Source organism: Theobroma umbraticum, unplaced genomic scaffold, assembly GCF_002168275.2.
Source record: "Theobroma umbraticum cultivar Fairchild unplaced genomic scaffold, ASM216827v3 scaffold_4583.0, whole genome shotgun sequence".
Lineage (NCBI taxonomy): Eukaryota > Viridiplantae > Streptophyta > Magnoliopsida > Malvales > Malvaceae > Theobroma > Theobroma umbraticum.
This window is the reverse complement of record NW_018397304.1, coordinates 82,937-103,463: the sequence shown is the minus strand read 5'-3', so window position 1 is coordinate 103,463 and position 20,527 is coordinate 82,937. Positions and strand designations below refer to the sequence as shown.

Below are 20,527 nucleotides of genomic sequence, written 5' to 3'. Positions count from 1 at the left end.
TTTTTTTTTTTTTATGTTCAACAATTGATGGTTCAATCCGCAATGTCTTCAGGATATTGAGGTGAACAATAGAAAGGTAAAAGTTCATCAACGTGATGGAAACTTTCAGTATTCTGAATGGAAGAATCTTAGAGTGGGAGACATTGTAAAGGTGCAAAAAGATGAATTTTTTCCAACAGACCTCATCTTGCTTGCATCCAGTTATGAGGATGCAGTCTGCTATGTTGAGACCATGAACCTTGATGGGGAAACCAATTTGAAATTGAAACAAGCACTAGAGGTAACTTCATCCTTACAGGAAGACTATAACTTTCAGGACTTTAAGGCTACTATTAAATGTGAGGACCCAAATGCAAATTTGTACTCTTTTGTTGGAAGTATGGAGTTTGAAGCGCAACAGTACCCCCTTTCTCCTCAACAACTTCTCCTACGAGACTCAAAACTCCGGAATACAGATTACATATATGGGGCTGTTGTCTTCACTGGTCATGACACCAAGGTCATGCAAAATTCTACAGACCCTCCTTCTAAGAGAAGCAAAATTGAGAAGAAGATGGATCGTATTATCTACTTAATGTTTTTTATTGTATTTATAATGGGGTTTGTTGGTTCCATTTTCTTTGGAGTTGCAACTAGAAAGGACCTGGAAAATGGAAGGATCAAAGACAGGTGGTATCTTAGACCAGATAGTTCTGACATTTTCTTTGATCCTAAAAGAGCCCCAGCTGCAGCAATCTATCACTTCCTAACGGCTCTTCTTCTTTATAGCTACTTCATTCCCATCTCGTTGTATGTGTCAATAGAAATTGTTAAAGTTCTTCAGAGCATCTTCATCAATCAAGATATTCACATGTATTATGAGGAGGCTGACAAACCAGCGCATGCCCGTACCTCTAATTTGATTGAAGAGCTTGGCCAAGTTGATACAATACTATCTGATAAGACAGGAACATTAACCTGCAATTCGATGGAGTTCATCAAGTGTTCTGTAGCTGCTACAGCTTATGGCCGTGGTGTTACAGAGGTTGAGAGGGCTATGGATAGAAAGAAAGGTTCACCCTTGGTTCATGAAAAACTAAATGGTCTGAATCATATTCATGGTTCTACTGATATAAAGCCAACCATTAAAGGCTTTAACTTTAAAGATGAAAGGATCATGAATGGAAACTGGGTTAATGAGCCTCGTGCAGATGTCATCCAGAAGTTTTTTCGTCTGTTAGCAATCTGTCATACTGCAATACCTGAAGTGGATGAAGATACAGGGAAAGTTATGTATGAGGCTGAATCACCTGATGAAGCAGCATTTGTGATTGCAGCAAGAGAACTTGGCTTTGAATTCTACAAAAGGACGCAAACAAGCATCTCCATACTTGAGTTGGATCCTGTGTCTGGAAAGAAAGTTGACAGGTGAGAATATCTTTTCGTGCCTTAACTATCTGCATGTTATGTCGCTATATAATCATCTTATGCTTATTTTATGCCATTGGCTAACGTTGTGGGAATATCTTGATGTCAAGTTCACCTGGCCCCTGAACCATTTATAAGCTTAATAGGAACATATTTGTCTGTTTAATCTCAGTAGAAAACAGATCAAACAAAAAATGAATTCTTTATAGGTTTCTTGTTTATCTTAGAGCATTATTTTTTAGGCAATGTTCGCTGAAAGATGGATTCATTTTCTTTGAAATTAGAAACTTGATTGCATGGGGCTACTAACCTCAATATGAGCTTCATGTTCAGAAAGATCCAGTTGATCCTCTTAACTTGCTTTCACTGTTTCGTATTCCCTCTAATATAATTGGCTAATTAAAAAAAGAAAGGTGACAGAATGGTTTATATGTTACTCTTTGCATGTGTGAGTATATACCCATCAGCATGCAGGGATATTGTCCTAAAAATGATGCTTCACTTGTTTAAGAATATTTTGAGTGAATAATTTCCATTTTGCAGGTTGTATACACTTTTGAATGTTCTGGAGTTTAACAGCTCCAGAAAACGGATGTCTGTAATTGTGAGAGATGAGGAGGGAAAACTTCTACTACTTTGCAAAGGTGCTGACAGGTTAGTATAAACTAAACCAAAATTTTGAGCACATCAACAACATTTATTTCCCTTTTAGTTGCACTACAATATCATCATAATCTTTTACCCTATGCAGTGTCATGTTTGAAAGGCTGGCCAAGAATGGTCGTGACTTTGAAGAGGATACTAGGGAGCACATTAATGAGTATGCAGATGCAGGCCTGAGGACACTACTACTGGCCTATCGTGAACTTTCTGAAAATGAATACAATGTGTTTAATGAGAAATTCACTGAGGCAAAAAATTCAGTTAGTGCAGATAGTGAAACATTAATTGATGAGGTTGCAGACAAAATTGAGAGGGAGCTAATTCTCTTGGGTGCTACAGCTGTTGAGGACAAACTCCAAAATGGGGTAGGGTGGAATAAATAGAGTATAATTTAATCTTCTTGGAGGGAGGGTGGGGGACTGATATATTTCTTTTATTCTACTTAACAGGTTCCTGACTGCATTGACAAGCTTGCTCAAGCAGGGATTAAGCTATGGGTGTTGACTGGAGACAAGATGGAAACTGCCATCAATATTGGGTATGCTTTCTGGGTATGACTTTTTCTGTTTCTGCTAATGGTAAAATGTTCTTTAATTTGCTCATTTTGATTGCTAACCTGAATTTATAAATTTGCAGCTATGCTTGTAGTTTGCTTAGGCAAGGAATGAAGCAGATTATAATCAATTTAGACACTCCAGAAATCCAGTCATTGGAAAAAACTGGACAAAACAATGCCATCACCAAGGTAAAATGACTTAAAATTGTAGTTCTTAGAGCTTCTTTTATATCTATATGGGAACGACATGAGCAACTTCTTTTGTATGATATAATGCTGCAAAGCATGAGTAGTTAGCTTGCGTAACTGTTGACATCATTCGCTCTAATGAACCTATTAGGCATGTATATCTGTTGAATAATTAACAGCCATGCTTACTTTGGCTGCTTTTAAAGAAATTATTAGCTTGTCTTATAACTAGATTCTGCCGACAAGTTGAATTCTGAGGCTGCCTTTCCAACATAACTTGGTTAAATTGTACCAAGTGCTGGCTGTTTTTTATGTCCTTCTTTATATAAAAATATAAGGAGATGGATTTGATAGACAGTGCTTACTTAATCTACAAGAATTGACAACTAAATTCAATTGATACGTACATTTTAAAAGAAAAGAAAAACTTTGTCTCTGCAAAGCTACTGAGGTAGAGAAAGGACAATATACTATAGAGTGAAGGGATTGTTGAATCAATATCATTTCCTGAAAGAGCAGAGCAAATTCTTATAATCCCCATCCCATCTCCCTCTCTCATAAGATGGGTTAATTCTCATTAATCTCTGAATTTGTCATAAGAAGTAGGTCTAAAGAACAGCAGGAATTTATACCATGACTGGTGTGTCGAGTATTATATGTTCCTCATGCTTCTGTTTATTTGTTTTTTTCTCTATTACTGTTATTAATATTTTATGGTGCACGGAAATTGTGTGGTACTAGTACTTTTTTATGAATTTTATGCTTTGTGTGTCTGTATATGTATGTGTATAATATATGTAATATATTAATGGGATGATTTTCTTTTAGGCTTCAAGGAAAAGTGTCCTTGAACAGATAATTCAAGGGAAGGCTCAGCTCACTGCATCAAGTGCAAGGTCTGAAGCTTTTGCTTTGATCATTGATGGGAAATCACTTTCTTATGCTCTAGAGGATGATATAAAGAATATATTTCTGGAGCTTGCCATTGGTTGTGCATCTGTAATTTGCTGCCGCTCTTCACCAAAACAGAAGGCACTGGTAGGATTACAACTTTTCCGCGATTTACTGTTAACAAGTCAATTTTGAGTTCATTCTTCATTCCCCTTCCCTTTCATCAGTTAGTCTTTGCTTCAAGTAATTGTCTGTTTTAATGACAAAACTGAAATTCATAGGTTACAAGACTGGTTAAATCAGGAACTGGGAAAACAACGTTAGCTATTGGTGATGGTGCTAATGATGTGGGAATGCTTCAAGAAGCTGATATTGGAATTGGAATCAGTGGTGTGGAAGGGATGCAGGTATTTATAATTTAATATTCACTTTTAATTTGACAGGGATGCTAAGAAAAATACTGAAAGCATTGTAATTTGTAACTGTTGAAGGATATTAGAATCTCTTGAATGATTTTTTGTGCTCACGAACTCCTTTTTTCTTATCATTTTCTTTCTTCTGATGCAGGCAGTGATGTCAAGTGATGTCGCAATTGCTCAGTTTCGATATTTGGAACGCTTGCTACTTGTGCATGGACATTGGTGTTACAGGAGAATTTCATCTATGGTAGTAATGCGTGCATTTGTTGCTTTAGTCACTAGTCATTCTTCAAATTATTAAAACAATTTAATAAAACTAGAGGTTATCGATTGACAGACTGCTTTGACTTGCATGAAAAGGTTATTCCTTCAAAGCCTGACTGCTTTTATTCTTCTGTTGCCAGATATGCTACTTTTTCTACAAGAATATTACATTTGGTTTCACAATCTTTTTATACGAGGCATATGCATCGTTTTCAGCGCAACCTGCCTACAATGATTGGTATTTGTCACTGTTTAATGTATTCTTCTCATCAGTTCCAGTAATTGCTATGGGAGTTTTTGACCAGGATGTATCTGCACGCTTCTGTCTCAAGGTGGGTCTTTGATTTCTGTTTTCTGGCCTTTATTGAACATATTTGGGTTTCTTAGCAAATTATTATGAAACCTTTGTTAACTGTTTTGTGCTGTTTTATGGCAGTTTCCTCTGTTATACCAAGAAGGGGTGCAGAATGTTCTCTTCAGCTGGCGCCGCATAGTCAGCTGGATGTTTAATGGGTTTTACAGCGCCATAACCATTTTCTTCATGTGCTCGAAAGCATTGGAGCACGAAGCATTCAATCATGCAGGAAAAACTGCTGGTAGAGAAATTTTAGGGGGAACAATGTACACATGCGTAGTCTGGGCTGTGAACCTGCAGATGGCCCTTTCAATTAGTTACTTCACCTTAATACAACATATTGTCATCTGGGGCTCAATTGCATTCTGGTATCTGTTTCAGTTGGTATATGGTGCCTTGCCTCCCAGTTTTTCAACTAATGCTTACAAAGTCTTCATTGAAGCTCTTGCGCCAGCTCCTTCATACTGGCTCATCACACTTTTCGTTGTGATCGCAACCCTGATCCCATACTTCTTATACTCGGCAATTCAGATGCGCTTCTTTCCCATGTATCATGGAATGATACAGTGGATAAGGCACGAGGGGCTGTCAAATGACCCGGACTACTGTGATATGGTGCGCCAAAGGTCCATCCGCCCAACAACTGTGGGTTTCACAGCACGTAGAGCAGCAAGGGTGTACCAAAGATAAGCATCACATGAACACAGATGATATTAGCTGTATGATTCCTGTGGATGGTGAGAATATGCCCAAACCTGAAATTCTGCCTGCAGGACATGAATTATACGACAGGGGGCTGTCAGTCTGTTAAACTAGAAGGTTGCATAAGTAGGATCAATCACAGACAGACATTGTACAGAAGCAAAATTCAGTATTTTACATGTGGATGGCAGAAACATAGAGCATCTCCGTCCCGGATATTGTAAATTTTGAGTCTCTGCCGTGGGGGCAACTTACCATTTTCCCCCACTTTTTGTACCATAACTCTTGTATTTTAGACAAAATCGTAGGCATTGCATGAGCTAGAAGAGCGGTTATAGGTTTAGAGTTAGAAATAGTGCAGCTGTTTCAGGCTCAATTTTCATTCATATGTTTAATGAATCAATTCTTTTTTGTGATTAAATAAGTGTAAGGTTCTTTTTTCAATGAAAATTTGTCTCAAGTTCGATTGTATTCTTCTATCTTTGTTGGTTGCTCAGAGATGCCATCTGTATTACTGTTCATTTTAGCAATTGCATTTAAAAAAGCATCCACATTTTTTATTCAAGGATAAACATAAACAGTGTTGGATAATTTAATACCCTTTTTTGTACAAAAATTGATGGGGAGCCAATATATTATTATAGTAGCAAGTGGGAAATGGGTGGGTGGATAAAACCTAGTTTCATGGCCACATCTTGACAATGAAATACCCGCGACTTAAGTCAGACCAATAATTCCCATATTGCAACTTGTTTCTGTGATCAACCAGATATTTAATTTGAGACGATGACTCAGCTCCCAAGTCCTCCTCCCTCGAGATCAATCATGTCCCATGTTCATCACTGATGGTATGTGTAATGATCAAAGAACAAAATGCAAACAGGTAAAAGCAAAAGAGAGAGAGAATATTGAAACTAATTTCAAGTCAATTGGGTTGGAAGAATCACGTAAATCATCAAACCATGAACACAATTCCTACCAATCATCCTCGTTGACATAAATAGCTACATGTATTCACAGAAACAAAAAGACTAATGATGCAACATGGGATCCGGACGATGAATCAATTAATTGACTTTAATGCCAAGAAAATCCGCAGCCGATTTTGCCATGATGTTTGCAAACTCGTTGAAACTTATGACGCCATCTCCATCGGTATCGGCCTCTCTCATCATCTCCGTAAGTTCACGGTACGTCAAGGGATGCCCCATCTTGGACATGGACCCTGCAAGCTCAGCCGCGGTAATGAATCCATTGCCGTCCCGGTCAAATGATCGGAAAACCTCCAACAACTGCGCCTGGTTGATCAAAACCTGCTCGCTCATGTCGGGCATAATGGCATTGACCAATTCATCGAACTCGACAAAGCCATTCCCGTTAGCATCCATGTTGTGTAGCAAAATGTGGAGTTGGTCACCGCTCGGCTTGAGGCCCAAGGAGCGCAAGAGAGCGGCGAGCTCAAGGTGCGTGAGGCTGCCATCGGAATCCATGTCGAACCGCATGAATATGTCTTTGAGTTGGTTGAGTTGGGGCTGGGATTGGTTGGTGGTCATGGTGGGCCTGAGGGTTAGAGATATTAGGGAGGGGATGAGAAGGAGAAATTATTAGGAGGAAGAAGAAGAAGAAGAAGAAGAGAAAAGTCAAAAAGAAAGAGAGGAGGAGAGATATGCATGTGGATGTGGTGGTTGGTTTGTTAAGAGAAGGGGAAGGCGTGGCGTGGGGTGGGGTGGGAAAATTCCAATTTGGAATGGTTCAAAATGGAAAGCGCGTTTTTGTTTTGAAAAGACAAAGGGGAGGGGATCCAATCCATACCATTGCTGTCTGTTTTGTCTTAAAGTTCAACTCGTGAGAGCACACACATGCATGCGCTGGGACAATTATTGGACCCCACCGGCGTCTTTCTTCCAAACTTTAATCTTGTTTAATTATTTTATCACCCTTTGCTTCTCAAACAATATGCAACCTTGTTCTGCTTATGGATAACTTTAGTGCTAAAATATGTTTCATCATGTCAAAAGATGAAGAAATGCTTTTATCTCATCTTACCTGATTAAGCCTGGCTACCCAAATTGCATCCTTAAGCGAGTGAAGGGGCACTGCTTGCTTGAGGTAAAATTGCATCCTGGAAACAGGTATTTTGGTTTTTAGCACACATTGCTAGTGTTACCCCTGCCGCCCTGAATCAAAATCTAAAGCACATTTTTCGGTCTCATGCACCCCAAAGAACCATTTTCAGTTGATTCATCACACTGTACAAAAATTAATACTGTCAATCAAAGCCCTGATTGATTGGCTACACCTGATGAGGACATTCCCTGATGATGTCTCTCATCTGCCCCAAAAGCTTCCGAATGCAAACTCTCCTTTCTCAGACAACTCTTCCAACACCTTCTCAGCCTCCTCTATACAACATGCAAAGCCATGGCCTTCACCACCAGTACTGGCAAGACCTTCTGGTATTTCTATACGTACGGAACTCCTGTGTATTTCTACAGCCTCATCGTGGAATCCACCCTTTACCCTCTCAGTCCTCGGCCTCCCCTTTCGCCCCCGTCCAAGTTTCTTCTTAGCATATCCTTTCGTTTTCCGAATTAGTTTGCAAGGAAGTTTGAGCAAGACGAAGATGACCATTTGGAGAATCAAGCATTGGCTGCAGCAACATATGACAATACAATCAGCTACCAGCATGTTGCAGTCCTCCATTGCTGTGAAAGGTGGAAGAATAAGGAAGAAGGTGGTGAAGGAAATAAAATGCCTGCAGAAAGTAAGTCATGGCTTGATAAGGAATCAGTTCCTTCTCCTCACGGGGAGGTTTTATGAAAGGTAAAGCAAACAAAAAGTGATGTGTGGCATTGGCAAATTTAAAAAGGGCGGCAATCGGCCATGACTTAAGATTACATATTTTTGCATTACCAGAAGCATAGACAAGTTCTCAATCTGGAAAGAGGAAATCATCGCTTTCCCGAAAAGACAAGGAACAAGAAACCAACAAAGACGCAATCAAATATAATATGTAGACTATTAGAAGTTAAGGAAACCATGGCTGTCCAAATCAAATTCCTTAAATTCTTCTGCGAAGCTGTCATAAAGCTTGTCTTCATAAAGAACGGCGCTTTCGCTTGTTTCTGATACAACAAAAAGGGGCCTAAACTACAATATCTGATATACGCTCTCCATTTCTTGTAATCTCATTAGTCAATTCAGTTTTTCCATGCTTCCTGTGAAATATATATCCCTAACTGTCAGCAGACATACATGCATATGATCTCATTTATTGTAGCCAGGAAGGAGAAATTAAGCTTGGAGATAAGGGAATAGATGGGTTTTTTTTTTTTTCTCTTTTTATTTGTTTTGTTTTATTAGAAAGAGGATTTTACTAGAGATAAGGGAATACATGAGCACAACACTAGAACTAACTGCTCACAATGTTATCTGCTGGTATTTTGAGGGAAAATTTGAAAACAAGCTTTATTATAACCCCAACGTCCATTGGTTGGAACAAAACTGGCATGGACTAATTACAAGCCAAAAGAATTTCAGTAGAATGGCCGAAAGGGGGAGAAAATACATAAATGATACATGTTGAAAGCTTTTGGAGGGTCTAAAAATTGTCTCTCATCTGGTGTTGTCAATTTCCAGAGATGGACAAATTAGTATGTTTCAGCTGAAAACCTCCGTCGTTAATTTGAATTGAAGTCCAGCTCAGCTTGCAAACCCCCCGGGTTTAAGATGAAATGGCCTCTCAATATTTACCATGTTCTTCTTCAACTACCCCCGCTATTCTCGCTAAAATAATCTGTACTATAATTTTGACTACCAAAAGCCATCCTCTGAAACCATCTGATTTCTTCAGATTGCTGCGCAGAGTTATATACCTCGCTTTCACCCACTCTCATTCCATTGGTTAGATCTGATGTGGCCAAACTATCAAAAGCTCTCACAACCTGAGAAACATAACTAGAGTAAGAATGATGTGACACTGACAATAACTCCATATGGTTCTAATATTCAGACTCAGAGATGGGAAAAGGGAAAATAGAAGAAAGACTATTCACTTGTTCAGTACCAAACTTTTACTACCTGTCCCATTCGTGGTCTTTTCGCAGCTGAATGCCGCACACAAGCTGCAGCAGCCTCAATCATCCGAAACATTTCACTTTCAACATAGTTTCTGCCAAGCTTTGGGTCTGACAAACCCTCAAATTCCTCACTATCCAGTGCATGATTCAGCAAAGGCCGGGCCTGAAGCATGAAGTGCATTTTCCATGAGCAAAGTTTTAGTTATTTCTTTAGCATACTCTGATGTCTTTCACTATTTTTCTTGTTCTCATGTCTATTACATGCACGTATGTGTATATGCATCAAATTAGAATAAAAAGCAAACTTCAAGTAGATAAGTTGTGAACAACTCCATTTGTTATCCATGACTCTCTTAGTGAAAGGACAAATCTTTTGTTTCAACTACCTAGGAATTATGAAAAGATTTTCTCTAGCATTTGTGATTGAGAATTCAGGAAAAGAGCTTCGGAATCAATTCGTTACGATAGAGTAAAAAGGCACTTCAATTTCAAAAGCCCGCAACTAAGGTCTAAAAGAATCCACAGCATTCATTATCCTTGTAAACAACAACAAATAGAAGAAAATTTTTTTCTTTTGCCCTTCTTCTAGGTCATAAGAATCTATATAATGCAACATAAAAAGGAACCACATTCTAAATCAACCCTTTTAATCTGTTACCAGAGAAGTAACAAACTTTACCAAAAATAATTTGACACTCATTGATTTACACTAGAATGTATGATGAATTATTTTACAATATTGGGACTGGACATTAATGAGCGGTTAAATCAATAAATTACCCATTCAACTAGACTTTCATCTCCGAGGGGTTGAGATGCATCTACAGGCTTCCGTCCAGTAATTAGCTCCAAAAGCACGACTCCAAAAGAAAACACGTCAGATTTCTCAGTCAATTTACCACTTGATGCATATTCAGGGGCCATGTATCTGAACAACCAATGTAAAAATGGTTGATGTATATATTGTTAATAAGAATGAAAAGTTATACCTTTGGCTACTATATCTCAAAAACTAGTAGAAATGACCTATGAGCCCTCCTTAAACATTAATATTGTCAATGGTTAAGAGCCTACCCGAAAGTTCCCATAACACGTGTAGTTACATGTGTATTTGCATCCAGAGCTAACTTGGCAAGTCCAAAGTCCGAAACCTGTAAGGTAGATTAGAAACTGTAAGACCATAACCTAAATTAAGGCAATAACAGCTGAATGTAGCTTGAGATGACGTGGGAAAAAGAAAAACATGCATACCCGAGCTTCAAAGTTGTTATCTAAAAGAATGTTTGATGACTTGATATCCCTGTGAATTATACGAGGATGACCTGACATTGAACATGCCAAACAATATAAATAACAAACCTTGACAATTTAATCAACCAACAAAACATTTGACTGTTCATTTGGAAAACAAAGATTAGAAGGAGAAAAGAAAGATGTTTCTGCAAATGTTGAACAGGGTAAATTCTGTATATGCACTACTACAAAGAGAGTTCTGTGCTGCAAGGGACACTTGGAGAGAGTACACTCTCCATAAAGGTTACATCATGGACAGCAAAAGAATCAAGGATGGATGACTGATCCTTCCTTTTCTAAACCAAGCCGAAAGAACATATCGTTTACCTAAAAGAAGAAGATGGCCAGTGATGAATTTGCCATCTACTTCTTGCTTGGAATAAGTTAAAGAATAACTGCTTCCTTTTTCTTTTTCTTTTGGTGTGTAATAAAAGCCTGTTTGATCTCACTATGTATAACAGATGCTGATCTGTGGCCAAACTAACATGCCATTATGTCAAGATACCATAGTGTATTCCCTCACAGAAATTTTAGAGATTAAGTTAAAAATGGCAGACATTAATCTGTTGCAAAATGATAAGTACATAATTCTGGAAAACTAGATATTCCCTTTTTAAGTATTTTGGAAGATTCCAGTGTCAGAGGTGATTGTTTCTTGGCAATCAATCTGTGAAAGGAAATACTTACAGTCCTCATGGAGATAAGCTATCCCACGAGCAGCGCCTGCAGCAATTTTAACACGTGTTGCCCAATCCAGAACACCCCTACATTCTCCTGCCGAAATGAGGAGCAAGACATGTCAGATTAGCAGTCCGGTGCACTGAATCAATTCTTCGAAGCTCAGTTATGGCCTTACCATGAAGATGGAAATAAAGGGTATTATTAGGGACATATTCATATATGAGCAATCTTCGATTCTCAGAGATGCAGTAACCCACAAGTGAAACCAAATGACGATGGTGTATGCGACTAATAATTGCAACCTCAGCTTTAAATTCTCGCTCTCCCTGCCCCCCACCAATTTTTAACTGCTTTACTGCCACTTCTCTTCCATCTAGTAAGAACCCTTTATAAACAGCTCCAAATCCACCTTCACCCAAAAGATTTTGCTCTGAAAATCCATTTGTGGCCTTGGCTAATTCTTCATATGTATACAATGACCTTGAATTGCCTAAACCGCCAGGTTCTGGCATCAGAGGCGGTGAATGCACAAAATCACTTCCAGAACTACTTCCAATAAGAGGAGCTGAGGAGTGTGTCTTCGTAAAGAATGAATCTAAAAGCATGGTAATATCAACGATCAAAACATGAATTTAAGTTGATATGCTCAAATCTAAAATTTTACCAACAATAATCTAAGCAAATGAATAAATAAAAGGAGTATAAATAAATAAGCAGCTAGATCCAATGCAACCTTTTTCTTATTTGTGCAATAAACTGGATAGTATCCTAGTGCCAAGTATCTTTCATGTTATTCAACATTCATCAAGTTAAAATCGTAACAAATCTATCACTTGCTGTATTCTTTTTCCCTTTTTTCCCTTTCTTTTCACACAATAAGCAGCATCTGAATTCGCACTTAGGAAATGGATATGGATTTATCATATTATGGATGGAGGGAATCAAAGCTTGAAGGATAACTGAAAGATCCCGAATTGAATAGGAGGTCCAAAGTTTTAGAGGAGGGTAAGCAATAACATGCCAAGGAAACAACAACGCAGCTATTAAAAAACCTACCTGATCTGGGGGAAGAGCCAAGTGGGGACGGCATAACATAACCACCGCATTAAGTCGAGTAAGCTTCTTCTTCTGCTTCGTCAAGCACCATACAGCCAGCCCAACGAGGCTAAGCACTATGATCCCTACAGCTACACCAATAGCAACTACACCCCACACCAATGCCATCATTACCAGAGAGTCTGAGCTTTCTGGCGCACTGGGACTGGGAGCATTCACAGTCGGATTATTGGATGGAGGAGGAGGAGGTGATAGTCTTAATACGGATGGTGGTGAAGATGATCTTGAAGTAGAATTTGGAGGTGAAGGTGTTGGTTCAGAATTGGGTGGTGTAAGCTTTGAGGGAGGAGGTGTTGGAGAAGGAGATATAGAAGATGGTGGAGGTGGATTTGGGTGTACTGTCGGTGGAGATTGAGATAGTGGTGGCGGTGAAATTTTGGGAGGTTGTGATGGTGTTGGTGTATTAACAGGTGTGGCGATGATGAATTCGTAGGTGGCGGAGGAGATGGTGGTTGTCGAGGTGGTGGTGGTTGTGGTGATGGTGAAGCGGCAGGTGGTTGAGTAGATGGCGGTGGTGATAAATTTTGTGGCGGTCCGGGTGATGGCCTGGGTGCAGGTGGTGGAGGACTACGTGGTGCAGTTGGTGGTGGTGATGCTGGCGGCGGAGAAGTGGAATTGGACGGAGGGGAAGCGGGTGAAACAGCGGGGCGAGGAGGGGTGATGCAGAGGCCAGTGGGGGTGGAGGTGAAGTTTCAGCAGGAGGTGGTGGTGACGAGGTCACTGGAGGCGAAGCTGGGGTTGAGGAGGTAGAGGCGGAGGTGGTTAGCATTGGACAGAGGGGCGTGGCATGTGTAGAAGGTGCAGGAGGAGGAGAGTTTTGAGGTGGTAGAGCACTGTTAGAAGGTGGAGGAGTGGGAGTACTTGGTGGAGGCGGTGGATTGGTAGCAGAAGGTGGTGACACAGCAGGAGGAGAGGAATTTGGAGGTGGCGATGTGGTTGCCATCAATCTAGTTACCGAATCAAAGTGATGGTTCACTATCAATTCCTATAACTTCACATATACCAACAATCTTGTTCAATCTCATAGAAAAAAAGAATCCTGTAACGAAAGCTTCACAAGATATACATGATCCATATCTAACAAAAGAAAAAACAATAATTCCACTAGTTGTCGCTGATCAAATTGAAATTCTAGGCAAATCCAAACTTCCCAACTTTCAAGTGCCAGCTTATTCAAGCACCAAACTTTACCAAACAGACCACTCTTGCTTCAAAACACAGAAAGCTTCCCGTAGGCACAACAGGCTAACTGTTGATGATATGGGCTTCACCAGCACGATCACAGGAACACTGTTTTGAACTAAAACTCAGGTCAGAAAACACTTGGAAAGCAAAACCCAGATCCTTGACTGAGCAAATGCAGCAAAGCAAACTGGTTGCTTTGCAGAAGAAACACAAATCCCAGAATTCAAAAGACCTTGCCTTTCTAGTGTCTATTCAACAACTGTTGGTCTCCGCGGTGAAATATGTTTGCGATGAGCACACCTGGGACACGGATTGTTGGTCACAAATCCTAAGCAAAATTGACAAACAAGACTAGTCTAATCCGCGGGTTGCGTTTGGTTTTTATTTTTTCTAATCATCATCTTTCAAGTTCATGCTTGGGAGTACGACGGACAAAGAGTACAAGGGTTTAAAAATCATCGAGATTTAATCTAAAATAATGATGATAATATGATGATTGATTCTAATGATATTCAGCAATCCTTGCTTTTTTCCTTATTTTTGATTTATTCAAAACCAAGCGCTGAACGTAAAGCCCAGCTGTTCTAACTTTTGTGATCTCTATTCTACAAAAAACCATGGACTTTTTCTTTCATTTTCCTTTCGCATGACATCATAAGAAAAATTTAGAATACCAACCAAACCCCAAAGTTTTATTAAAATAATCAGATCCCCATCTACGGCTTAAATGCTGATTTTGTCTGCAAACCCCCTTTCATACGATAAACTAATCCTGTAATTTTGACAGTGATGCTATAATTAATAAATCTAAAAGCATATAGTACTTGAATAATAATAATAATGTACAGACTACACTAGATTAGATAAATCAAGGGCATGTTTTGTTGGAAAGAAAAACATACTGGCAGATGCATGATAATGCATGGAATGGAGGCTGTGAGGTGAAAGTGAGAAAGGTGTGCTGGTGGCGGTGCGCTGTGGGCCAAACTTGTCAAAATCTTTGGCACAATCTAAGGTAACCCCAACCCGTGAAATTGTACCCTGCTTGCTCTGCTTACAAGTTTGCAGCTCATTATTATTATTATTATTACTATTCATTCAAATTGAGTACTCTATTTAACAGTTGACCAAATTTTATGTTCAAACATTGCTTTCTATTTCTATTTCTTTTATTGGTAAAGAGTACATCAATTAATGCAGTAGCTTTGTTATCTCTCCATAAAAGTACTCAAGGTCAAGCCACATGAACCGATAGTGTATCATTTGCCAATGCTCCAAGCCTAGCCTAGCCTGCAACGTTGAACTACATCAACTTTGTCTCAGTAGGAACTCTTCTGCCTGCCCAAATCGAAAGCATTCAGGCATTGACTGCACCTGCAGTTGAATTTATTTTGGTTTTTTTTTACTTTTATAGGGCCAAAGAGGAGAGTCTAGGCCAGGGTTTCTCACGTCCCGTCCAAGTCAACCAAGTTTATGCTTGCTGCATTAAATTCTACATAAAGCTTGGGGGTTAGGGGTATGGGAATTTGAGCTTCAACCAAGTTGTGATTTACGTGAATTTGATAGTGCCTTGGATTCTAATCAACAGCCTTTATTTGGAATTTCATTAATTGATTTATGTAGTAAAACTGGGAAGCAAAATATTTGCACGATTCATTACTTCAAAAGTTGTTGGCTCCGTCAACATTTCGGGGGCCACACCACAGGGTGCCCACGCTTTCATCTGTCATCTATCCATTCCAACTTCTGTTAGGACAAGTAACAGGAAGCATCCTTCTCTCGCCTCATGTCTTCGTTGGTACAAGAAAAACACGTTGTAATAAAATGACAATGACATGTTTGAGAGGTTCGACTTCTAGAACAAAGCGCCACGACTTGACTTCTTTGGCCTCCACATTCTTCCTTTCATTTTAGTTTCAAAATCAAACAAGTGTGTTTGGATAATAGTAAAATGCAATACATGTTCGAAGAAGGCAGCAGGTTATAGGTTCCTCTATCTATTTCCAGCATTGGTGAATGATTTTCCATTCTTACAAACAAAAAACTTTCTGGTAACATAAGACTCTACGCATCACAGGATACACTAACCATATCATGCTAGCCTTCCAGGTTCTGCAGCCTTGGCGGTTATGTTAACAAATGACGGAGCCGTTTGCTTGCTTCCAGAGACAGGACAGTTGGACATCCTCCGCTGGTGCCAGAGAAGAAGGTGGCTACACCACGTTTATCCGGTTTAAATTTTGCCACATATCATTTTCCATTCCAAAACGCTTCTCTCTAAGCAACTAAATAAAAATGAAAATTGATCCTAATCCGTCAGATCAATTAGCTTTGTCTGCCAATTGTGAATTTCTCCTTGAATTAATCTCTGCAGCCCAGCTCTTTCCTATTTCGGTCTGAAACTTTCCTGAAAATCAGAAGAAAGTAACAAGAAAAAGTGAATATCACTATCAGTTTAGGAGTAAGTAAGATAAAAAGATGTTAATGGTTTCACTTATTACATCCTGCTTGAAACGAATAATCTACTCTACCTGCAGTTGAAAGGAAAAACTCATCCAGCACCTTCCCATGTTCTGCCATGATATGATAATATCAAACAAAAGAACTTGGATAATTATATAAAAAATTTAAGTTAAAATACCCTTACCCTCTTATGTTTTGATCGAAATTACACACAAATTTATAAAATTTTGAAATAGACACTCTATCCCAAAAAAATATTTTCCGCTGGACACGTAAGTCCAGCTGTTAGTCAATCATTAGGGTTTCTTTTAACTTGCTGGCGTAGCCAAGATAAAAAAATAATTTTATCCTTAATTAATTTTTAAGATTACTATTTTATAATTTTATTCTTTATTATTATTATTTTATTAATTATAAAAAAAGTTCCCATTTGGAGAGCATCGGAGCTCCCCTAGGGAGCCCCGATCAAGCTCCCGAAGGAAGCACCAGTGCTCCTCTCGAGGAGCCTGAGCACCGGCCAGTGCTCCCATCGGGGAGCTGATCGCTGCTCCCTATTTTTTTTTTAAAATATAACAATAATTTTTTAAATTAATAAAGAAAGAAAAAGTATTTTAGTCTTTTTACAATCTCTGTTAATAGTGTTTGCACTTTTGGAGCAAAGTATCCATTTTGAAACTAATGGATCTTTGTGTAATTTCGATCAAAACTTAAGGAGTAAGGGCATTTTACCTAAAAATTTAAATTCACAAACCCTTTCCCACTTTCAGCCATAAATACATAAAGACCCTTACCCATTTCATATTCCAGTGCTTGCAGAATCATTTCAACCTGGATTGTGAAAGCACATAAACTCAATTAAAGCGAGGAAAAAGTAATACTTCTATATTTATCCAGGAAGGTGAGACAACAAATACAAATATTCTAGAGCAGGACTAACACAGAAAGTGAAAATCAGTAAATCACAATGAGTTTGCATTACAGAAACATTACAAGGTAATGCCAATATAATGATCTACAGAAAAGTCCTAGTGCCATGTATGATGCATCTACTGTTTTGTTAAATCCCTGTACCCCCATTCTCCTTTATCCACAAGAAGGTTGTCGAAAACCAAACCCATTAATAATATATACAACAGAAGCTCTTTACAGTACAATACATTACTACGTTCCAAATGCTTCTTATCAGAAAGATCGCATACAAAACCATGCCAATAGAAGTGAGAAAGAGAGAGGGCTGCTTCATTGGTGTAAAATATCCATAATTCAACCATGGTTACCACTTCTAACAACCAACAACCTAAGATATCTCATTTTCAATACAAAATGCTCTTCCAGGAGAAAAACCTTTCTCTGTGCGTGTGAGAGAGAGAGCATGCACACACAAATGAATGTCATCACAGAACATACCTTGTCAAAATCTTTCACAAGATTAGCCTCCAGAGAAGCATTACTTTCATATTCTGCCCACAGTTCTTGGATCTCCTCAGCTGCAGATAACAAAATACCCAATTAAGACAAGTAGATGCAGTTAGTAAGCAATTCAACAATCCAAAATTTCCACATAAAACATGGTTTAAGAAGTACCCCTCATTCCTCCACCCAGAATTTTGCACATTTCAGTTAACGCTGCTTGCTCACGTCTGCTTTTTTCTTCTTTAGGCACACCATCTGATGGTGTTATATCTCCAACAATAGCTGTCAAAATTCAATATCTGAACTCAAGACTCAAATTTGGCCCAAAACGAAAACCTAAAGACTCAAACCATATTTCATGTTATGTATGTCAGTGCAGGTGACATGCACGTCTAAATTTGAAGTACATTATTGATAATGTTTGAAAATAAGGACATAGAAAAGTACCTTCTGCAATGTCATGGACAATTGCTATCTTAATACACCTGTAAAAGGTTAGATGCAAAAAGACATAAAACTTCCCTAAGAAACACCCAACAAAAGCACGTAGGAAATAAAAGTTTTAAAAGAAAGAAAAAGTAAGCATAAAAAATCATATGTCTATCACTAAACTCGTCTCTAGCCTCTTTTCCAAGCTAAATCTGGTCAGAGAAAATAAGACAAGACATAAAGCTAACAGCTAACTCTCCCAAAATTTTCATCAATCACCATGAATGAAAAAAAAAAAAAAACAGATCAAATGAAAAACTTGGAAGTTGATATATTAATAAAGACAAAAGCCTTCATATGATATGACAAGAGTCAACCTTTCTCTATTCACACCAGGAAGGTCACCAGCAATCAAAGCCATCAAAGCCATGCGGTACATATGGTCAGCAATTGATTCAGGACCCTTTATCCCGTGATTGATCCAACCCTTCCTTTTTGTGGTCTACAAGATACAGAACGAAATCAATAATTACAATCTTTCCTTTCCAAGCCAGTTTATACAATAGTATATTAAAAAGGCATGATGCAACGCTAAAAATGAAAAAAAACATGTATTTTTGGCAGTGAGGCTCACATTTCCTCAGTTGCAAAATTCAGCCGATAACTGTAGGAGAGAAAGGTGGGTGGGGGATACTTACAGTTCAAACAAAGAGAATACAACCCTAAAAAATATTACCGTGTAAAATGCACACTTAGGATCATATGGAAATAAATTGAAAACAAGAACTAAAAACCAAATAAAATAGCAATAAATAAGAGCTACCATATCCTTATAAAATCTGTAATGCTTCCAAGTCTTCCATGAATAATTAAAAACCCCTTTCTTAAGGTCAAACCTTGTTCTGCATGCAATGTCAATAATAAAATACACCTCCAAGCCTCCACAGATTTATAAACCAAAATAAAGAAGTAGATCTCTAAAGCTCTTTTTTTTTTTTTGGAAAGTTAGATCTCTAAAGCTCTACCATAAGTTCCTGTTTCGACTTATCAGCCTAACTGACCAAGAGATAACTACAAGCTAGAGTATTGCTAACAAAATCGAAGTACATATATCTTATGCCCAATGTCTATACAAGGCAACATTGGCATAGGGACTCATGCTGCAGATTGTCACACTACTACCATTAACAACGTTGGGAACAGATTTTATGCATATCGGTTCAGATCTATGTCCCACAAACTAAATGGAAAAAGGTGCTTAAACTTTGTGCAGTTATCCTTGTTGTGGAGTTTAAATACGCAGGTATAAGCTCATCTCATTATCTGACAAATTGCGGAATTCAAATACACCTTTATGACTTCATCTCATTCTCCAACAAAAGCTGAGCATTTTAATGGAATCAATCAGAATACTAGAATTCCCTGTTACATACGTTTTCTCACTTGAAGGCTGTCATGAAAGTAAAAACAAAAATGTAAAAGGAATCCTCATGCTTGATCAAAATGAAAAAATGGATAAATTATACTTATTATTCATTCAAGTAAAGATCATTTCGTTTGCTATCCTTTTAATTCTTCGAGCATGCTGTTTACTTGGTATCTAAACAGCAAGATAGAGAGTATCTTTCAGAAATTTCATTGAAAACTCCTTTTATTAGTATAGTATTCACAAAGTCTTAAATTTAAGGAGTACTGGCCCCTCAATCTAAACAGAATTAGGGAATAAGGAAGGAATTAACATGAAAGTGTCTTTATCCTGAGACCGAGACAACAGTGTGGAAAATCAATAGCGCAGCGGTCGACGAACTGGACAACCTGGAGGGAACTCCGGTATTCGACATAATGGCCGAGCTCTCGGAGCCAGGTTTTGAGAATGGACAGACACGAGCCTCAGAGTGGGAACTCCGGTGAAGCAAATCGGTCGAGAGGAGGAGGAAGACGCGTGGCTGATGAAAGCGATCGGCCAGCGGCGACGTCTGAACCGATGCAATGGAGGCGCGCAGTTGATTGACGTATTAACCGCCATTTTGTACGCCGGAGACTGAGATGTTTGCTTTCTTTTCTGGCCTTTTTTTTGGGATGCGAGAAACGGGGGCCCGATTTGGCTGGCTGCCGATTAACTTTGGTCTTAACGCGAAAAAATCAGGCGTTTCTCGCTCTACTACGTAATTCACCACATGACTTATTTTGTTGCTTTTTTTTTAACGAGTTAATGTATAAATGACTAAGGCTTAAGGTAGTTTTCATAAATTATTAAAAATGATTCATGATTTAAAAATTAAAAAAAAATCTTTTAACCGATGAATCACTTATGTAAAATTGATTTGTAAAAATTTAGATCATGAATAGAATCATTCAATAATCTTAATATTGTTTTTATCTATATAAAATAAGATAAGATGATTTAAATCGATCTTAAATT

The 20,527-nt window shown here is 38.5% G+C and overlaps 4 protein-coding genes and 1 pseudogene across 4 annotated transcripts; 1 reads left to right on the top strand and 4 right to left on the bottom strand.

Moving 5' to 3' along the window:
- Window positions 1-46: 46 nt before the first annotated feature.
- On the top strand, window positions 47-5,870 carry LOC110428798 (putative phospholipid-transporting ATPase 9). Its single transcript, XM_021444715.2, has 10 exons — window positions 47-1,407; window positions 1,951-2,061; window positions 2,159-2,435; window positions 2,520-2,608; window positions 2,707-2,815; window positions 3,644-3,853; window positions 3,988-4,113; window positions 4,274-4,372; window positions 4,530-4,721; window positions 4,826-5,870. Exons 1-10 carry the CDS (start codon window positions 233-235, stop codon window positions 5,432-5,434), a joined length of 2,997 nt encoding a protein of 998 aa, XP_021300390.2. The 5' UTR covers window positions 47-232; the 3' UTR covers window positions 5,435-5,870.
- Window positions 5,871-6,354: 484 nt separating this feature from the next.
- Window positions 6,355-7,155, bottom strand: LOC110428816 (putative calcium-binding protein CML15 pseudogene; annotated as a pseudogene).
- Window positions 7,156-7,254: 99 nt separating this feature from the next.
- On the bottom strand, window positions 7,255-8,494 carry LOC110428817 (uncharacterized). The gene has a single exon (XM_021444738.1). It carries the CDS (start codon window positions 8,147-8,149, stop codon window positions 7,775-7,777), a length of 375 nt encoding a protein of 124 aa, XP_021300413.1. The 5' UTR covers window positions 8,150-8,494; the 3' UTR covers window positions 7,255-7,774.
- A 377-nt stretch (window positions 8,495-8,871) lies between these two features.
- On the bottom strand, window positions 8,872-14,696 carry LOC110428815 (proline-rich receptor-like protein kinase PERK9). The gene is given in 12 exon segments (XM_021444736.2): window positions 8,872-9,254; window positions 9,256-9,390; window positions 9,527-9,688; window positions 10,306-10,453; window positions 10,600-10,676; window positions 10,777-10,847; window positions 11,506-11,592; window positions 11,675-12,094; window positions 12,556-12,601; window positions 12,604-13,077; window positions 13,080-13,286; window positions 13,289-14,696. Coding segments are annotated over 12 exon segments (2,163 nt in total). The 5' UTR covers window positions 13,559-14,696; the 3' UTR covers window positions 8,872-9,188.
- A 957-nt stretch (window positions 14,697-15,653) lies between these two features.
- On the bottom strand, window positions 15,654-20,299 carry LOC110428807 (Metal-dependent phosphohydrolase). The gene is given in 10 exon segments (XM_089785714.1): window positions 15,654-16,207; window positions 16,332-16,373; window positions 17,055-17,091; window positions 17,671-17,750; window positions 17,848-17,958; window positions 18,124-18,169; window positions 18,171-18,198; window positions 18,483-18,607; window positions 19,869-19,975; window positions 19,978-20,299. Coding segments are annotated over 10 exon segments (816 nt in total). The 5' UTR covers window positions 20,132-20,299; the 3' UTR covers window positions 15,654-16,121.
- Window positions 20,300-20,527: the final 228 nt, after the last annotated feature.